Source organism: Acomys minous, assembly GCF_964271855.1.
Source record: "Acomys minous genome assembly, chromosome: 3".
Taxonomy (NCBI): domain Eukaryota; kingdom Metazoa; phylum Chordata; class Mammalia; order Rodentia; family Muridae; genus Acomys; species Acomys minous.
The window spans coordinates 72,869,888-72,889,822 of NC_140485.1; the positions used below are offsets into that span (position 1 = coordinate 72,869,888).

Below are 19,935 nucleotides of genomic sequence, written 5' to 3' on the forward strand. Positions count from 1 at the left end.
AATATTTCTCTTTATTCAAAAATGATATATTGTTTGTTAACAAGACGACCCTGACCCTCATCTGTGCTTCTTTCTCCCTTTATCACTTGTATGCATGCTTTCTAAATAATACCAGTTTTAAACAGCATTTCTCTGAAAAGAGAAAAGTCCAGATTAAAAACTAAAAGCAAGTCTAATGCCTTCAGATACAGGAAACAGGGAACACAGGTGAACATACATGATCTATTTTTGGAGGGATGGAGGGGAGGGAGGGAAGGAGGGAAGAGAGAGAGAGGGGGAGAGAGAGAGAGAGAGAGAGAGAGAGAGAGAGAGAGAGAGAGAGAGAGAGAGAGAGAGAGAGAGAGAGAGAGAGAGAGAGAGAGAGAGAGAGAGAGAGAATATGAATAATGAATATGCCTAGACTGCACATGAACTTGTGAACTTGCGAGCCATTTGAGATGGGGACATTTATACACCCAAGAAGTTGTTTGTGATTGTACTTGTACCTGCCGTTAGAAATACGTGCAAAGCGAGCAAATGCTTGGAAAGATTAATACTGTATTTTCTTTCTGGTGGTCAGAAATTGAAAACTGCTAATGCCTGAAATAGGAGAGCAGTAAACCATGGTAGGAAGTCGATGGGCGAACTTGATGAAGCCACTGCTCAGCCCCCACAGCAGCGGAGTGGGTTGCTCTTCCTCCTGCCCAGAGCCGGTCTGTGGATAATTATATTAGGGAATTAGGCAGAGTCATCACGGAGCTACAGAATATCCCCCTTGAGGCCACACTGGAGACTGATGGGAGCTCCTGAGGGTTGATAATGGCCATCGGAGGCTCTATATATTTAAAATGCACAAAGGATGAGTCCAGAAATTATCTGCCTGCCAACTTAACTTCTCTACCTGGAACAAATTATCCCAAAATCAATTTGCAAACACCTTTGAGATAACAAGGTCTTGAGTAATAACCTCCATGGCTTTGTAAAGAAAAGCGCCTAGCTTGACTAATCTGCTTAATTCCCTTCTCTGACCAAATGGCGAACTGTAATAGAGGCTAGCTGAAGCTGTCCCTCAAGATGTACTTCGAGTCACACTGAGAGTATATTGTCCACCCCTGTTTTATAGCAAATTATCCTGCTTCTGGAGAATCTTTAATGCTAGGTAATTAATTAAAAGGAAAACACAGAATGAGCCTCTATCCCGAAGTCTCTACTTGAGTTCCAAACTAAACCCAGGCCTTCGCTTGCTCATCGGCGTAGCCAGAGACTCGCCCCAACATGGTGTCCTTAAATAAAGCGCCACCCACCTTCTCACCCACCACCTCTCCATTCTGCTGGAGGATTCAAGGTCTCGTACATTCCTCTTGACAGGTCTTTGGTCTGTGGTCATAAAACAATATCAGACTCAGACAAGAAGGCCTGAAGTCATTTGCATAGAGATGCCTGTGGCAGAGTTATTTACCGTGGCCCAACTTAGATCAACCCATATGTCCAACAATAGGAGAATAATTCCCGTCATAAATTGATAGCTATTCAGTGCCCAGAACAGACAGTAGCCCCTTTGTAGCATGTGACTGGAAGTATTAGGATGCTTAAAGTGAGGGAAGAAAAACACATCTACATCTGGCCTATGTGTCATTGAAACTAGAGGAAAAGATGTAAGTGTATGAATAAAGACTGGATTGGAACATGCAGACATTTCCAAGGCCATTATTGTTGCCTGCTAAGAGAGGAGATGCTTTCCCTGTTTTTCCTTTGGGATTGTTGTTCCACTTCTGTGTTTGTCACAGGTAAAAGTGATGAACATACCAAGTTTGTTTTAAAACAAAAACAAACAAAGAAAACGGGCATGGGTGTGTTGGAGAGATCTCACTGGTTAAGAGTCCTTCCTTGCAGAGAGCTGATGTTCAGTTCCCAGCACCAAGTTCCTGTAACTCCAAGCCGAAGAGATCTGATATGTCTTCTTCTAGACACTGCAGGCACCTGAACTCACGTGTAAACACTCACACACTTGTGCACAATCAAAAATAAAATAAATCCTTTGGATTATGTGTTGCATCTCAGAGTCCTCATGCCTGAAAGAAGTGACTCTCCCTCTCCCAGTAGATAGCATGTCTCTCAGATATGGGTAGTACTCTATGGGCTTCTCCCACATCTGTGGGCTCCTCCCATATCCATGAGCTCCTCCCACATCTATGGATTTCTCCCACATCTATAAGCTCCTCCCATATCTATGAGCTCCTCCCTCATCTATGGGCTCCTCCCACATCCATGGGCTCCTCCCATACCTATGGGTTTCTCCTACATCTATGGGTTTCTCCCATATCCATGAGCTCCTCCCACATCTGTGAGCTCCTCCCACATCCATGGGCTCCTCCCTCATATATGAGCTCCTCCCATATCTATGAACTCCTCCCTCATCTATGGGCTCCTCCCTCACCTATGGGCTCCTCCCACATCTATGGGTTTCTCTCACATCCACGATGGGATTTTGGTTGCTCTGGTGCAAGTCTTATGAAAATAACATGCATGCATGAATATTAAACAAAATACTTAAATTTTAAAAGATTTATTCATTTTATTTTATGTGTACGGATGTTTAAACTGAGCGTGTGTTTGTGTAACACTTGTATGCCTGATGTCCCTGGATGTTAGAAGAAGGCATCAGATCCCCCTCAGTTCCTCTCAAGCTCCAGGTAAAATATTTTCCAGGAAATAAAATGAATCCTGAGAAAAAAATCTTAAAAGAAACAAATGGCCTGTAATCCCTAAATTTGGATGGATAAGGCAAGAGAATCTGTCATTTGAGGCCAGCCTGGGCTACATAAGGAGCCTGGCCTACATATGGAGACCCTGCATGGAGTTGTGGGTTTCTTCATCCCACTTGCACTGCTCTGGAGTTTGGTTGGGCCTCTTTGGTTAAGTATATATTGTCTAAGTAAGGTGCCACATATATCAGTTAGCAGGTAACTAGGTAACTCATTGCAACCTGTCCTTTGGCCTTTCATTCGTGCTGGGCTCCTGCTGGCCAAGGACACTCTGCTGGCAGGGACCTGTCAGGGCCATGGAGAAGCCACATTCTAGTTGCATCATCCTTTCCCTATCTGTGTTCCTACCAGCATCTGTGGTGGAACCAACTGAAAGCCTCATCCTGATGACTAGTTCTCATCACATCCAAAGGTTCTATGTAAGCTGCCTTGGTAGGAAATCTATCAACAGTTTCACAGAGCTACCTACTAACCATGACAATGGCCAACCTGCCAAAATGTCCCCAGTGGTGCAACAGTGTCAGTGATATCTTGGGATTAGCCATCAGTTGTCTGTTGGGTCCTTATAAGAGGGACTTTATGGCTGGTATTGTAAACCTATCCAGCTACCCATGGCAGATGAGATCATGAACTCTAGAGGAGAAGCTGCTACACTCCTACAGCTACAACTTCTAGACCAGTGTAGTGCCTAACTCTATTCTACAGACTTATTTTTATGCCCACTGCTACATTTAGCTCTCACACCCTATCAAAGGAAATTCTTTTTGCGGCAGATGGAGATGATCCGTTACTATTGCTGTCATGAAACACCATGACCAAAGCAAGTTGGGAGGAAAGGGCTTATTTGCCTCACACTTCCACACCGTAGTTCATCAATGAAGAAAGTCAAGACAAGAACTCAAACATGACAGGAACCTGGAGGCAGGAGCTGATGCAGAGGCCATAGAGGGATGCTGCTTCCTGGCTTGCTCTTGTGGCTTGCTCAGTGTGTTTTCTTATAGAACTCAGGACCACCAGTCAGGGATTGGCCCTGCTCAAAATGGACTGGGCCCTCCCACAGCCAACATTAATTAAGAAAATGCCCTTCAGGCTTACCTGTTGTCACCTGACTTTTGGGGAGACATTTTTTTTAAATTGAAGATCCTTCCTCTCTGATGACCCTAGCTTATGTCAAGTTGACATGAAACAAATCAGCACACCCACAATCGATAAAGTGCAGAGAACAACAGACCATGGGTGTCCAGCCCAGTTGGTAAATCTACCCATAACATAACTAAGGCTTAGAGTAGATCATGGAAAAGGAGGTGAAAGGTTGTAAGAGCCACAGGATGAGGGCATCTGTTATGAGACACAGTGTCTTCTATATTTAGAAAGCTGCGCTCATGATATCTCAGTAATGTGGTCCCCTAAATCAATACCCACATAATGACAATACCAGATGATAGGCCAGCATGGATGAGAGAAAAAAATCTCACAAGACTCCACCCCTAAATGAAGAACTACAATCAGGCAGCCAATGGCTACTAAACAAGGGAGAACCAACTCCTGACAGGTGATGCAATCTCAACCAGTCATCCTTAACACATATTCACACAAGTAAGACTAAATGGGAAAACACACACACACACACACACACACACACACACACACACACACACACACACATACACACACACTCAAATGTGTCACATACTGCAAGTGGAGGTCAGGGACAACTTTCAGGAGTCAGTTCTTTTCTTCCACCATGTGGGTCCTGCAGACCCATCTTAGGATGTCATGGTGGGTAGCAAGCTTCCTTACCTGCTCAGCCATCTTGACAGCCCTCTATGGTTTTGTTGAGTTTGGCCACTTTTCCTTACATGCTTAGATTCTACTTTGTAAACAACCTAAGACTGAAATGTCTTTGCTTGCTTGCTCTCTTACAGAGCCTCCCACGCCCATCGCTCCCCCAGAACTGCTGGCGGTGGGGGCCACCTACCTGTGGATTAAGCCAAACGCCAACTCCATTATTGGGGACGGCCCCATCATTCTGAAGGAGGTAGAATACCGCACCACCACGGGTACCTGGGCCGAGACCCACATCGTGGACTCTCCCAACTACAAGCTCTGGCATCTGGACCCTGACGTGGAGTACGAGATCCGAGTGCTGCTCACACGACCAGGCGAGGGGGGCACAGGACCACCCGGACCTCCCCTCACCACCAGGACCAAGTGTGCCGGTAAGGACATCCCTTCAGACCCTGTGCTGTTCTGCTGACTGGCCCTCCTCCTGCCTTTTTGGGCACGGGCCTTTCCTGGTTTCTCGGGTGTAAATCTGCTTCCTTTTATGGAAAGGCACTCGGCTCTGGCTGTGATTCTAAGAACCTTCTGCCTTTGGTCAATTCATGGAGGTTCTCATGGTATTGATAGTATTTCTGATGGGGCACCAGGTCCGTCATTGTGAGGAATCCCAGTGCCATTGCATGTCTTTGAGGGGTCTTGGTTCTGTGTATCTGAGGGAGCCTGCCTCCGACTCTACCCCTCAGTTCTCATCCCTGCAGGCTTCTGGTTTGGTTTGTGTATTTAATATGTATAGTTTGTTTGGCCTGTGACCCCTGGATCTGACTGTTGCCCTGGTGATTCCTGGTTGTCTCTGAGGAGATCCTACCGCCAGCCACAATCTTTACAACTTCCTGACTCTGACAGTGTCTCCGAACTGAATCCTAAATTGCTTTTGTCCTTCAGAACCTCCTGACTCTATATCTTCTTGGGCGATCTTGGTTTCTGCCTAAGAGTCTGACTTAGCACAGTCTCTCTGGGGGCCCCTGGATTCTACTTCAGCTGTGGGTTTCTGGCTCCAGCTGTTTCCCAGATGTTCCTGCTGTGGGTGTGACCGTGAGGGTTCTCTGCATACAACTATATCCCATAGGCCTTCGGGCTGTTGCCTGTTGGCTAAGATTGTATCTCTGAGTGGAACTCATGTAATTAAAGGAGACTGGTGTTCATTTCTCTAAAACTCACATCATCTTCTTATCACCCTCAATTGCCATGCCCTGCAAGGACTTTTATTCCATGTATACACAAAGGGAGAGAGACTCAGTACTTTCTTACCTTAATCAAGTTCACTGAATTGGCCGGTGGTGCAGCCAGGTTCTACACTCTGGTTTTCTGGCTACAGAGCTCTGGGTCTTTGGTTACACCATGACAAAGAGAGAGATGTGTGCCACTGCTATACTGAGCTCAGGGCCGCTCTACAGCTATGGTGTGGGGCTTAGTGAAACATCTAGCATGGACTTCAGAGGGAAAAATAGCCAAAGATGTTTCTGAGGTGGGAGAAAAGAACCCATAAGTGCAGAAACATGGGGTACAGCTGAGTATGTTGTATCAGGCCTGTTATAACTTGAAAGCTGTGCCCTAACATCGTAGCCCTTTGGTGTATTGTGGATAAAGACCATAGAGCTTAGGAGATAAGTGGGGGTAGAGGCACTCCTCACATCCTTAATGACACATAGGCATCAGAGCGCAACTTTAGACAACAAGTGGGCCAGAACCTGCAAAACACTGTAATATAGATAGCAAATACCTCAAGAAAAGCTCAATATTGCTTTTATAAGGTACAGGTTGCAGCCTGTGAGTCCTGGAAAGCAGGAAGAAGCCATCTGAAATACTTGGACAGGAACCGCCAGCTATTGGAGGGGGTTATGTGTGTGAGTGTGGGTGTGTGCTCCTATATGTGAGCATGTGCATGAGTGCATGCATGTGTATGCTTGTGTGAATGTGTGCATGCGTGCATATGGCTCGGGTTTTGTACTTCATTTATAGCTCCTGTGAGCGCAGTCACATATAAGCAGATGTAACATTTGCTCTGTGCTTACATTGTGCCCTCATAGATCAATTGTGTTGGAACAAACTTGAGTATCCAGTTGTTTGTGAACCAATTTGAGTGTTAGAGCCGAATTGAGAGCAGCCACTCTCAAGTGTGTCAGAAGTGCGCACCTGAGGGTGTAGAGGCCAAGGATCACATGCGCCAGACCTGCTTCTTTGGCAGTTATTGAGCCACTGTGATGAAGAGGGAGTCCATTTTCCCAATGATTTTTTCCAAACAGGTCTTTGGTAAGATTCCTCACTGAAACCTGGTTATGAGGCTGCCTGCTTTCAAAGGACGTAAGGGCTCATTATTAAGCCAGGTGATACCTTACCTCAACTCTGCAATGTAACAGTCATCCATAAAAATAATTGATTTGAACCAGTTGACGGGACTTCTCTTTTTCCCCAAGGTAAATGTCAGGGTTTGGAGGGGTTTTTGATCTTTAGAAATGATATTCAAAGCACTTTCAGAGCCCCCGTGGACTTATTTCCTCATGATCATATAATGCAGTTAGAAATTCAATCGTGAGATGATCATCTCAATAAAAATTTATAACCTATTGCAAACAGTTGCCACGGCTTTATAATGGATTTTACATGTAACAGATACAATGGCCTGACTATCACTATAAAATTTTTGAGTTGAAATGTTGTTTGTGGTATTATATTTTCAGAAATGTTGGTGTTTGAGCAAGTTAGACTTAAATCTCAAATAACCTACATTCTAAAAATTGTGTCATAAAGAAAACAATCTTTTCCCCATCATCACTGATGGCAGAATGTTCTTTGCTTCATAATTAATTTTTAAGAGAATCCAGGGCTGGTGGCCATTTGTAGATGCTCTTTATTACCATTGGTATTTGGAGTTTTCTCCCCCTTCCCTATTCTATTATTAATCACACTGGAAATGTACTCATTATTTTGCAAAACAGAAAATGAGAGAGTGCAGAGAGTGGAAAGTATAATTTCTGCCCAGAGGAATTCACAGACTGGGTAAAGATTCTAGAAAGATAGAAAAAGGGATAAGATTTAAACATGAAGCTTGGGCATTGAAATAGTGTGCTTTGCAGAGTCAGGCAGGGTCAGCAAGCAAACAGCAGTGTCTGTAGAGGCATCCAGAGCAATCTTTCTCAGTGTGAGGTCTCTGGACCAGGAGCATCAGTATTGCTAATGACTAGACACTTTTGTTTACCTCAGGTATTACATTGAAATCTAGGTCCCCACGAGATGGTTAGGAGATGGAGCCTTTGGAGGGGCCAGGTTGCAGGGAGATTTGCACCAATATGAAGGAGACCCCAGAGTTCTCTCTTGCTCATTCACCATGTGAGGGCACAACAAGGAGATGGGTCTATGAGCCAGCAAACAGGCCTTTACCAGGACTGGAAAAAAGCAAATTTCTGTTGTCTATGAACAACCCACTCTATGGTATTGTGTCATAGCAACCCCAAAGGATTAGGTTCTTAATTAATTAAGGTAAGTACAGAAGATGCTCCAGCACACAACAAAAAAAATTTGCTCAACCATGCTCATAACAGCCTTATTCATAATAGCCAGAACATGGAAACAGCCTAAGTGTCCCTCAGTAGAAGAATGGATAAAGAAACTGTGGTACATATACACTATGGAATTCTACTCAGCTATTAAAAACAAGGAATTCCTGAAATTTGTGGACAAATGGATTGAGCTAGAAATGATCATAATGAGTGAGTTAACCCAGAAGCAGAAAGACTCAAATGGTATATACTCACTTATATCTGCATACTAGCCCAAGGGGCATGTCCCACGAAAGCCTTCACTTACCAGGAAACTGAGACAGAGGGGAGGACATTCTATTGGGACTCTAGATGAGAGAAGCATGGGAGAATGGCAAAGTAGAAGGATCCAGAGGGTCCTAGAAGCCTACAAGTAGAACATTATGATAGGCAGATTTGGGCCCAGGCGTCCCACTCAAACTAGGGCACCAGCCAAGTACAATACAGGTGGTAAACTTTAAACCCCTACCCAGATCTAGCCAATGGACAGAACATTCTCCACAGTTGAGTGGAGAGTGGGGTATGACTTTCACACAGACTCTGGTGCCTCATATTTGACCATGTCCCTGGAGGGGGAGACCTGGTGGCACTCAGAGGAAGGACAGCATGCTACCAAGAAGAGACTTGATACCCTATGAGCATATACAGGGGAAGGAAATCCCCATCAGGAACAGTCATAGGGGAGGGGAATAAGGGGAAAATGGGAGGGAAGGAAGAATGGGAGGATACAAGGGATGGGATAACCATTGAGATGTAACAAGAATAAATTAATAAAAAATTAAAAAAACAAAAACAACAAAAAACAAAAACAAAAAAGAAGTAAGTAGAGCCAGACCTAGTCTCCCCTCACCCAGTGAGTTGGTAAGTACAAGAGGGAGGCCTAGCCACCAGAAGTCCTGGCTCACGTGACAAGCCACTGTGGCCCACTGGCTTGCCCTCTGGCGGTGGACCCGCTGGTGGTGTGACTTGATCTTCAATCTACTCTGAGGGGGTCTACCGGAGTTCAGAGCACACTTCTGCTAGGTATACCATCGACAGATTCACAGGGGTCTTTAAATGTGGGCATGGGAGAAGGAGGTCTAAGATGACATCTCAGGCTTGTGGCATACGTGGCTGACGTAGGAGAAGGAAGACCACACTCTGAGATGGGAAATGATGAAGATGGTTAAGGAGTGAGTGGGATATGTTTAGAGGAAGATGGATAGCGGGCAATGGGGATATGTTTCTCTCGAGATTAAGAAATTTGAGCTTCGTCCATGAGGACCTCACCAACTTCCCCTGACATTAGGGCACAGGGTACCTTAGCGCTAATAAAATCAGTTCAGTTCTCCCCGCTGTCGTGCTATCTTCTTCAAATGCTTCATTCAATTTTAATTCATCATTTTGTTCCTGTATCTCATTTTTAATCATTCATCATCCTCCCCGAGATAAAGGCCTGGGGGCAAAGACATTGATGTCTATCAAAGTGTTTGGAGAAGCTCAAAATGCTCTTTAGAGGCCTGCAATGAAACGAATCGCTGTGTGTTGGCGGTGCTGTGGATGCTATTGTTGTAAGCTGTTACGTACAGACAAGACGGCCGGCCTCTTCGCTTCAGGACTAGCAGACTAGCACCCATCAGGAAAGTGGGCCATAGTATCTCGCTCTTCTTCACCTCTGGGGAAGAACACCATTTCGGACCACGATACTCACAGTTCAGTCTGCATTGTGGGCCTTTAAAAAAAAAACCTAGAAGATTGGGTGTTTTCTTCTAGCATATCCCAGACAGCAGGGATGTAGGAAGCGATGGGGAGGAGGGTGCGGGGTAAGGATGCAGTACAGTGGGCAGTTAGTGCACTTTGAACCTTGCCTCTAAAAGGAAAGCCACACTGTCCCCAGGGACCATTTCCCTGATGAAGTACCTGAGCAATCACTGCTCTCTCTACCCAGTGTTAACTTAATTGCCATAGAACTCAGCTTAGGTCACACACAGGAAAAGCTCTTTAGATTCCAAATACAGACAGCTGGGCATTGTGGAACACATCTGTGATCCCAGCACATCAGAGTCTGTGGCAATTAAAGGTCAGCTTGGGCTATTTAGCAATGCCTTGTATCAAAAAAAAAAAAAAAGTCTCACTAGAAGGTAGGTGTCTGCACTAATATTTGGAGTTTGTAAAGAGCCCTGAAGGGAACAGCACCAAGGAAGGTTACCAAAGCCATTAACTGGGAAAAGCGAGAGGCACATTACTGACTCCGCCCGGCTCTGCTGCTCTGCCACAGATAGCAGTTTTAACAGCCTCACCTCCAGCTCGCTGGTGTCCGCAAAGTGTCATCAAACACTGTACAGGAAGCCTGGGTCACACTGTCACCCAAGATCGGCTCCCACACAACACCCACACGTAGACCTTGGTTTTTCTCTCTACAAGGATTTCTCTTCATCTCAAAATCAGGGCATTAGAACCTAATGTTGTGTCTCTTCTCCCCTTGGAACATCTCCCTTCCTTACTCAAATCCCAGCTTAAAGCAGAGCCCAGGCAGTTCTCCTTACACCCCTGTTATAGGTCCCCGAAACCATCCAGTAAGCTGAGTGATCTCCGCTCCCTCACAGCATTGCTGTTTCCTGCAAATCAAAGACCTACTGCCTGGGAGCCCTGAGCATCATTGTGGTCCAGGAAAATTAAAGTCTCCCAAGTGCAAACTCACTTTGTGTGGTCAGAGTTGCCCGCTCTGCTGCAGATTTGAAGGGCTCATTTTCCATTCCCTTCACCCGAGGGCTGATTGCAGGTTATATTTTATTTACATATTTATGGGTTTCTACTTGAAATCATATGTGTCTCCTTCTCTGTTTTCTCCAGAGGGATAAAAAGGAGGAATTCAAATTGCTGAGTTCAATGAAGTGAGAGCAGTCATTGGAATTTAGTGAGAAAAGATATGGACCTTATAGCTAAAGAAAATCTGGTTATTTCCAGCAGGACATTTGCTAGCTGGTAGCCAGGGATGCATTGCTTCACCTCGCTTTGCCTTCACTTCTTCTCTTCCATTTAAGAGAGACTATATCACATGATTTTCCTGCAGAGCTTCAGTAAGGTATGTGCCTAGCAGAGAACCTCAGAGAGACTTGGGTGAACAGAATTTATATTGGAATCTCAGGCCTGCGTAGAGAGTGTTGAAACGTGGACTAATTTCCTTCCTTGTGTGTGATGGATCCTAGCCTAAGAGAATTTTTCTAGTGCTGAGCTTAGCAAGAGTCTGGGCTGGCTGTGTGGGGGAGGGGACACTTGTAGCTGTGCAGGTGTCCCGGCTGTGATGGAACCCGGTGGTGTGCCTGCAGTGTGACGGAGGGGAATCGCTCTTTGTCTGGGTTCTGTCTAGAGTCCAAGGCAAGATAGAGACACGTACCATTTAGACCTCTCTCTCTCTCTTCTAGACCATCAAGGAACATAAGAACGAGGCCTCACATGTCCAGAAAGAAAGAAAACAAACAAACAAACAAACCGGGAGGGAGGAGAGTCTTGAACCCTTACACAAAGCATCTTCGGGGGCCTCATTTCTCACACAGGATAGTGGGGCCAGTGAGGAAAGGTCTTCCATTCTAGAGAACCGTTCTCTTTCAGAACAGAGTGAGAGAGAAAGACAAAATAAAATACTTAAGGGTCTTTAAAAATAGGGCGAGTTTATCTCACTGGCCCCTTGAGACCTTTGCCTCGCTGCTATAAGCTTTGCTGAACCGTCTGTAATGTGATGGCGTGTGTTCGGCAGAGGTAGCATCATTTGGCTCCGGGCCCGGAACTGCCTCCTAAGTGAGTGTTATTATGAGTGCAATCCCATCCTCACCACTGCCCTGCTCTATAGTCTAGATGAAAGGATCCACACATCGTCAGAGAACATGGCAACACTAGCCAACGCAAAATCGAATCTCCACCCCATCCAGAATGAGACAATACAACCAAGAGATTCTGCAGATCAGTGGAAAACTTCATACGTGCCCTGCGCCGTGCTCGGAGGGACGTTGTTGCTGACACAGTGCAAACCCAGACTGGAGAAAATACAGAAGATGTATTATGGCCACTGTTTCTTCAGAAAGGAGACAGGACAGGCTACATCATCCCTCTCCGTTTTCTCTAGTCTTCCTATGCTGGCTACTTCCTTTGGGGTATAAAACCATAGATGTATCGCTCAAAGAAGGGAGGGGTCTGCTCATATTGCTGTCAGTTCTGGAGGTCCCATGAGAACCAAAGCGTGCCTTCTCTAGGGCCTACGAGTTCTTTCTCCTCTTGGAGAAACCCGCCTAACCCTCTTCATCATACGCGGTTGATGCCTTAGAGCCTTCCTCCCTTGGTTTGTGAAAGAGGTGGCTCTAAGGTAAAGACGTTTCTCTTAAAACCCACACTTTATAACCTCGGGAGACTGTCTTCCCCATCTCCCGCCTCATATTGGATGAGAGGAGTGTGGCGCTGAGAGCGTGTAGTAAGGGTCCAGCTTGGTACCTCTTTGTGACTTCTGGAGAGGATGGTTGGTGGCGCCTTGCTCTTCTCTGCTGAATGCCGCCTTTTTAAACCGCTCATTATTGGCCATGTGGCTTGAGGTCAAATTCCAAAGCGACAACAACAATAGGAGCATGAGCATCGTCCCACATCCTCCCACACCTGGATGCTTCTGCCGCCCTATGCTCTCTAGGGTTTTGGGGCTTCCTAGAAGCTGAAGAATAAGGACAAGCCACCGATCAGTGCCTCCCCAGTCTCTCTCAGTCTTGCAGCTCTAGATCTGAGGGGGAAAATGAAGCGCAGAAAAACATTAATGGTAATGAGAGCTAATACTGTTTGCTTATCAAGATAGTTCAATCAAAAATAGCTCCCAAGTATGTTAAAATTAGGGTCACTCCCTCCTGAAGCTATAAAAGCTTAAGATGATAACTATAGGAGATGGATGGTTATTCTAAAGTACACAGGGGCTGTCAATATGAATATCCACCGTCTATAATGTGTATAGCTCGAACCTGGAATTAGGTGTCTTGTAATTCCTGCCACAACCCTCAGGGTAGGTATAACTTCCTACAGTGACTTTGAGGCAGATGACATGACCAAGGTCACACACCTGCCCAAGTGGCCCAGCCTTTGATGTGTAGCTATGCCTTGGTTTCTTTCCTATTGCTGTGACCAAACGCCTGACAAACACAGCACGAGGGGCCATCAAAATGACTCGGTTGCCATAAGACTCTTCCTGTCAAGCCTCGGCCTTGAATTCATTCCCTGGGGCTCAAATGGTGGAAGGAGAGGAAAGCAACTCCCATAGGTTGCCAACCCATGTACACACAGAGAAAATAAATAAATAAATAAATAAATATTCGAAACCCTATTACTTAACTCCTCATACCCTCAGGGTCATTCCCTGTATAGAGCAGGAGTGATTGATCACTGAGTCCTTCTCACCTTACTATGAAGGTCATGAGATCGCCTTCAGAGAGAGCACTGGAAAGTTAGAAAGACTGTGCTCTGCATGCACTGGGCTGCCACCACATGGACAAGGCTATGCTCTCTTCCCAACGTGAGTTCCCATTGTTTGGATTGTGCCTCCAAAGCCAATGGCTTGGCAATAATGGCTCCTTCCTTCATTCCAGTGTTCCATCCTACCTGTCCCCTGTGGGACAGTCCTGCCATCCCCTCCCACGGGTGCTAGGATAACATGTCAAATGTTTGCAAAACAAAGTTGAAACTTTTAAAGGAGCTTAGGCAAAGGAAGGTTTGTTTTGCCTCAGAGTTCAAGGACACAGTCCATTGGTGTAGAGAAGTCAAGATGGCAGGAGAGGAGAGGAGAGGAGAGAAGAGGAGAGGAAACAGCTGCTGCTCAATCCCCTTTGATTTGCTCCAGTCAAGGACTCCCATAATGGGAATGGCCAAGCCCCTGACTGATATGGCCTTCACACACAGGGACATCTATCTCCCAAGTGATCCAAGACCCTATCAAATTGACAACTAAAACTATCAGGGGCTACAAAGCTCACTCACTCTCTGATATAATACCCAGAATTCAGTGTGATTATCAAAGCATCACCATACACCATGGCCAAGTGGGGTTTCTTCCACAGCATGGTGAGAGAAATTCTTGAATATCAGAAATACTACTGGTGTAATGTTTCTAGTGGTCAGAGAATAAAACCGTATGATCCCCTCAGGAGCAGCTGGGAAGTAATTTGAAAAAAAAATTCACCCTTCATTACTGATCAGAATCCTTAGTGAGCCAGCAATGGGACATCTCTTTCTTATTTCAAGCGGAAAATGTTCTTATAGGCTCAAAGCCCAAGAGACTAAAGCAAACTTTAAAATAAAGGAGATAGGGGGAGAAAAAGCTAGTAGAAATAGTAATGTATTTCAGCCTTGTGGTCAGATACCGAACAAATACATAAAAATCAATAGTTACATGCCAGCAATAACTGTTAAAAATAACAAAATGCGTCATATTTTGAACACAATTAAAATATAAATGCTTAGGAAGAAAGTAAGAAATGCTTAAAATCTAGATGAAAACACACACACACACACACACACACACACACACACACACCTACAGAATTTTATTGAGGACGATTAAACAAGACTGGAGTAAATGGGCCCATATATCATGCTGCTGGATGAGCAAATTTAGAACTGTGAAGATACCATTGCTCCCAAATTAATTTATAGGTTTAATATAATTGTGATCAAACTCTTAATGTGATTCTTTTTGGAACTTAACAAAGCAATTTAAAAATTGATCTGAAATAATAGCCAGGGGGAGCAATCCAGACCACTTAGAAAAAAAATGGCAGGAGGAGGGGATTTCTCTATGAGATAACATTTATAATCACTACAATAATTAAAGCCCTGAAAAGAATGCAATCTATGAAGAACCAGGGTTTAGAGATGTATCTGAATATGCACGTTCTTAATAAATTGTACACGATTAATAAGTAGTAGTATATAGTATAAATTATTTGAGAAGTAGAATTTTTTGTATATAGCATGATATACTAATTATAGATAGATTAGGCACTTAAAAGTATAAAGGCAATAAATAAGTAAGGGAAAATAAAGAAAAGATGTTCTTTTATTAGTCAGGAGTCACATTTCCTCAAGTGAGCTGAGCCACCATCAAGGCAGTGTTTATAAAGTTCATATTCAGGAAGAGAAAGGAGAAGAGAGGCCCGTGATGAGTTTTGACAGTACTCAAAAATCAAATGGGTTCACCAGCTGCAGGAAAAGTGACAAAGTAAGAACAATGGGTAAATACTCTGTAGAAGAGTGCTGCAGCCACTAAAATGTAATTGTGTTGATAGATAAAAAGCTCAGTTGAATAAATGGGTAAATGCGATGAAAGTGTGAAGGGGGTGGGCCTCAGAGATGGCTTAGTAGGTGAAGTGACTGCCATGTAACCATGAGGTCCTGAGTTTACATTCCCAGCATCCGTGCAAAGGCCTGGAGTGTTGGCGCACATCTGTCACACCAGTACTGTATAAGGTGGAGGCAGACAAACCCCTGGAGCCCATTGGCCAGCCAGCTTAGCAGAACCAAATGCCATCAGGATCAGTGAGTCACTGTCTCAAAAAATATGGTGAAGAGCAATTGAGGAAGGCACCTGATGTCAGCCACTGGCACACACACACACACACACACACACACACACACACACACACACACACACACTCACGGGAACACCTATGCGCACCACACATGTGCACGTACGCAGAGAAGAATGCTGAAATGCCCAATGAATTGTTCAGTGTTACAGATAATTAAATACATGTAAGATAACGTTGCAAAAGTCTGTGTTGTCAATAACCAGCTCCGTGAACACTGAGCGTCTCCCGCCCCAGTACATGTCTTGGTGCTTGGTGGGAGAAGCAAGAGTTTGCTTAGCAAATGAGTTATCCTAAGCCTGGAAAGTCAGCAGGCAGAGATTGGAATGCCATGTGCCGTCTTTCCTCTGTCACGTTGCACACAAGGATATCAAAGCCTTTTGTTTTCAGTGATTGATAACGGAACAGAGGGTTCACACATGCTAGGCACACACTCCACCCCTGAGCTATAGCCTCCTTATATATTAGTCAGTTTTCTCTAAAGGAACATGTATACGAATGTATTAAATGTATTAGGAGGGATTTTATTAGAGCAACTTTCAGGTTGATGCCCAAGCGGTCCCACAATGCCTATCTCCTGTTAGAAAGGCCAGGAATACACTGCTTATTCTGTCCATGGAAGTGTATGCCTGAGCAGTCCCGATTTTGTGCAGGAGTCCCAGGGAATTCCTAGAGAGCCCCTGGTCTTTAGCCTTTTTAAAATCCCGAAACAGTAGGTTCTAAATTGAGCAAAAGAATGCCTCAACAGCAGGGCAGATGCACCTGTCAGCGAAGGCGAGGGCAAGCAGGCAAAAGCAAATGCTGCCTTTATCCATGTCCTATTATGTGAGCTGTCACTAGAGGTGGGGCCCAGGTTTAGGGCCGGTCTTCTGACCTCAGATGATCCAGGTTTGGGATGGCTGTCCCTGCTTCAAATGATCCACTCAAGGATCCTCACAGCTGTGCCCAGGTGCTTAGGTTTTAGTTGATTCCAGACGTCATCAGTCACCTTGACAACTACATCAGCCTTCACTCCTTATTTCCTTGAGATAGCAGCTCACCACAGATTAACTCTATATCACAAACTGATTCTGAACCTGGCATCCTACTGCCTCAGCCTCCCAAACAACGGAGATTTCAGGCTTAAACCACCTGGTCAGATTGCAGTGATGTTGCACATGATACAAATCAGGTGACTTGCTCCAGGCTCTGTGTCCAAAGCTCTCTGCATATCTCTTGCAATGAGCTGAACAATAGGTTGGGGTGGGTGACTAATTTTGAGATAAAAGTTTTAAGTGGGGAAAATGTCCTGAAAATGTTTTCTGTATACCTGTTTATGTATCTACACACACACACACACACACACACACACACACACACACACACACACACACACACACTTTTGGAGTTATAAATCACTGTAAATGTTTTCTCTTTGTTTTACTAAATTGCATAAAACTTATACAATTAAGAGTAACTCTCTCCTAGAGTCAAATGTGTATGTAAGAGAAAAAATGCTATAAACTGTAAAACACTGTACAAATGTGAGAGGTTATTTTTAATTGCACTTAACAGATCCTTGCTATTTTGAGAAGCTGCAGGCACAGTTCTGCATTGCTAAGCCTCTGGGCAGCAAATGGAGCAAGAGATGGTCCTCTGAGCTTTGGTCTCTGGTTTGTCTGACTTTGGATACAGGTCCACTCATTTGGCTGCTGGATAGCCCAGCACAATGTGCTTAACTGCTCCAAGCCTTTTCACTACCTGTTAACAGGGATAATGTCGCTACATTGGATGGGAATATGGGGTACTAAATATATGTTAATGTGAGGGATAAAATATATATACACATGTGAACTTATGCCCCTGACTGTGCTTGTACCCCTGAGAGCCAAGAGGCAGTTGTGTCATCACCATCACTACAAATGCCAGGGAGTCTAGGTGATTTTCTCGGAGTCACACAGCTTAGGAGGCTGCTGAGCTTACAGTGCCTGGGTTCTGACTGCAGAGGGCCCAGCGCTTAGTTCATCTGACCCATGTTCCTCTGGCATCATCGGGGGACTAATGCCTGGATTTAATAGGAGCTTAGCACGTGGGGGGCTTGCAGTGCTTTAAAATCCCAGAGATGTTCACTGTTCTTCACACCCTCCTCGCCAGTCAGCTCCAAGACCTTCCCGGCTGCTATTAGTCAAGGGACAAAGGGAAGAGAACTTCTAGATCCACAAAGGAACCTATAGCCATAGGCAAGGAGGATGCCAGACTAAGGAGGAAGCCCAGGATGCTCAACATTCTGCAATGTCAAGTCCCTGTCCCACACAGAAGGATGGGAGAGCCATTCAAAGTACAAGCCTGGTTTGGTGTGAAGAGGACCTCCTGGGACTGTGAGAGAAGGCCTGGAGATGCTCTTCCATGCTTTCTGTTTCACTTCCACCAAGGGCTCAGGAAGGTGGGTGTGCCGGGAACTGGGCTGAGGGAGCAGGTGAGAGGATGGAGGGGGTCTACAAGGCCTAGTGGCCTGGATACCCATCCTTTATTGTCACGCAGATGGCCCTTATTGAACACATCTGGAATCAGCTGCAGCAGTGGGTATCTTCCAGGCAGCTGGGCTCAGGGCTGAGAGCAGATGCGCCCACTCTGCCCCCCCTCTCTCCGGCCCCGTCCTCTTTCCCTTGAAATAACACATTATCAAATTGTTCAATTCTGAAAACAACTTTTTTTTAGCAAACTAAAATATATCCCATAATCCAATTAGAGGAGTTTTTGCTTGTGAAGACCCCTTTATGTCACTGACACAAATCTCATAGCATCATGGCCTGTGTGCCACATATGATCCCTGCCTGTCACTCAGCATCACAAAGTAAATATTTTATAGGTTTTTAAGGAGTTTGCACCATGTTTGACTGGCTCTGTAGTGACCCAGGAGTCTAATTATCCTAATTTGCTAAATGATTCCTCTATCTTTGTATATTTAGGCATCTCTAGAACCTCGCCTCCCCGCCATCCTATAGCCTTCTGCTTGAATGATTTTCCCTAAACAAAGTTTCAAGGAAGATATTAAAAGACAGAGACATCCTTATGGCTCTTGCTATGCTTCGCAGATTGCTTCCAATGATATGAGCAGTTCAGTGTAAGCTTGCCAGGATTGTGTATTGCCATTTTGTTTAATTTTGCCCATTTCACAGGCAAAAATACTGGGATCTCAAGTCTACTCCAATTCACCTTTGTCTCCCAGAACCTAGGGCCTGGTGCATTCTACCACTAGGTGAGCATTCCAAGGAGTCTTTTCTAACTCTCTTTTACTTTTTACTTTGTCCAGCATAGCTCTGAACTCATTCCTTAGCCCAGACTATCCCTGAAGATCCTTCTCCCTTAATCCCCTCTTATCTCCAGTCTCTTGGTAATCTTCTTTGCCTTGCTTCCAGGTGCCACCACTCCCATTTTTTTCCTGTTCCTCAGAAGCATAGGGTGGCGGAGACATGTAGCTCAGTGGTAGACCCTACGCTTAGTGTGAGCGAAGCCATGACTCTGGTCTCCAGCACAGAAAACTCCAAATTAATAGCAAAAATCCATGGCAAGCTTTTTCTAGCCTGGGGTCTTTGCCTGAGCTGTTCCTCCTCCATGCAGCATTCTCTCCACCTTACCTTGTCCCTATCTAATTCATCATTACCCTCCATGTATCACCTTCACTGCGTGGTCTAAGCTAGCCTCTTCTTCACTCTCCTTTTAAAGTATTTAAAACACTGTCCATCTGCTCATCTGCGTGACTGTTTGTCACATGCCATTTCCACTTGATCATATGTCCCCAAGGACACTTCCCTGCTCTGTTCTGTTTGGAATCATATGTAGAAACTCACAAATGAGTGTCGAATGTGTGTGGAGGTTGTGAAGAGGTGACTGTACACTGGAAATAAAATTTGAAAGTCAGAAAATACACAGAGATGAAAACAGCCCCATGTAATACCACTCAATGAAAATACATGTTCCCAAGGTGGCGTTTTTAATGGTTCTGCCATGCATTGAACTCGTTAATGAATGTAGATTCACTTTTATCTTTGGTATATGGTAAGGTTTGTTTTGCAAACATTTGACATGTTATCCTAGCACCCGTGGGAGGGGATGGCAGGACTGTCCCACAGGGGACAGGTAGGATGGAACACTGGAATGGAGGAAGGAGCCATTACTGCCAAGCCGTTGGCTTTGGAGGCACAATCCAAACAATGGGAACTCACGTTGGGAAGAGAGCATAGC

The 19,935-nt window shown here is 44.9% G+C and overlaps 1 protein-coding gene across 16 annotated transcripts in view; it reads left to right on the forward strand.

The window, feature by feature from the left end:
• Positions 1–19,935, forward strand: part of PTPRT (protein tyrosine phosphatase receptor type T) — a 1,106,784-nt gene that overhangs the window by 513,849 nt on the left and 573,000 nt on the right. For all 16 annotated transcript variants that reach the window (XM_084776217.1, XM_084776209.1, XM_084776218.1 and 13 more), the window contains exon 7: positions 4,670–4,963. In XM_084776217.1, the coding sequence (XP_084632343.1) occupies positions 4,670–4,963 (294 nt within the window). The remainder of the gene's footprint in view (positions 1–4,669; positions 4,964–19,935) is intronic.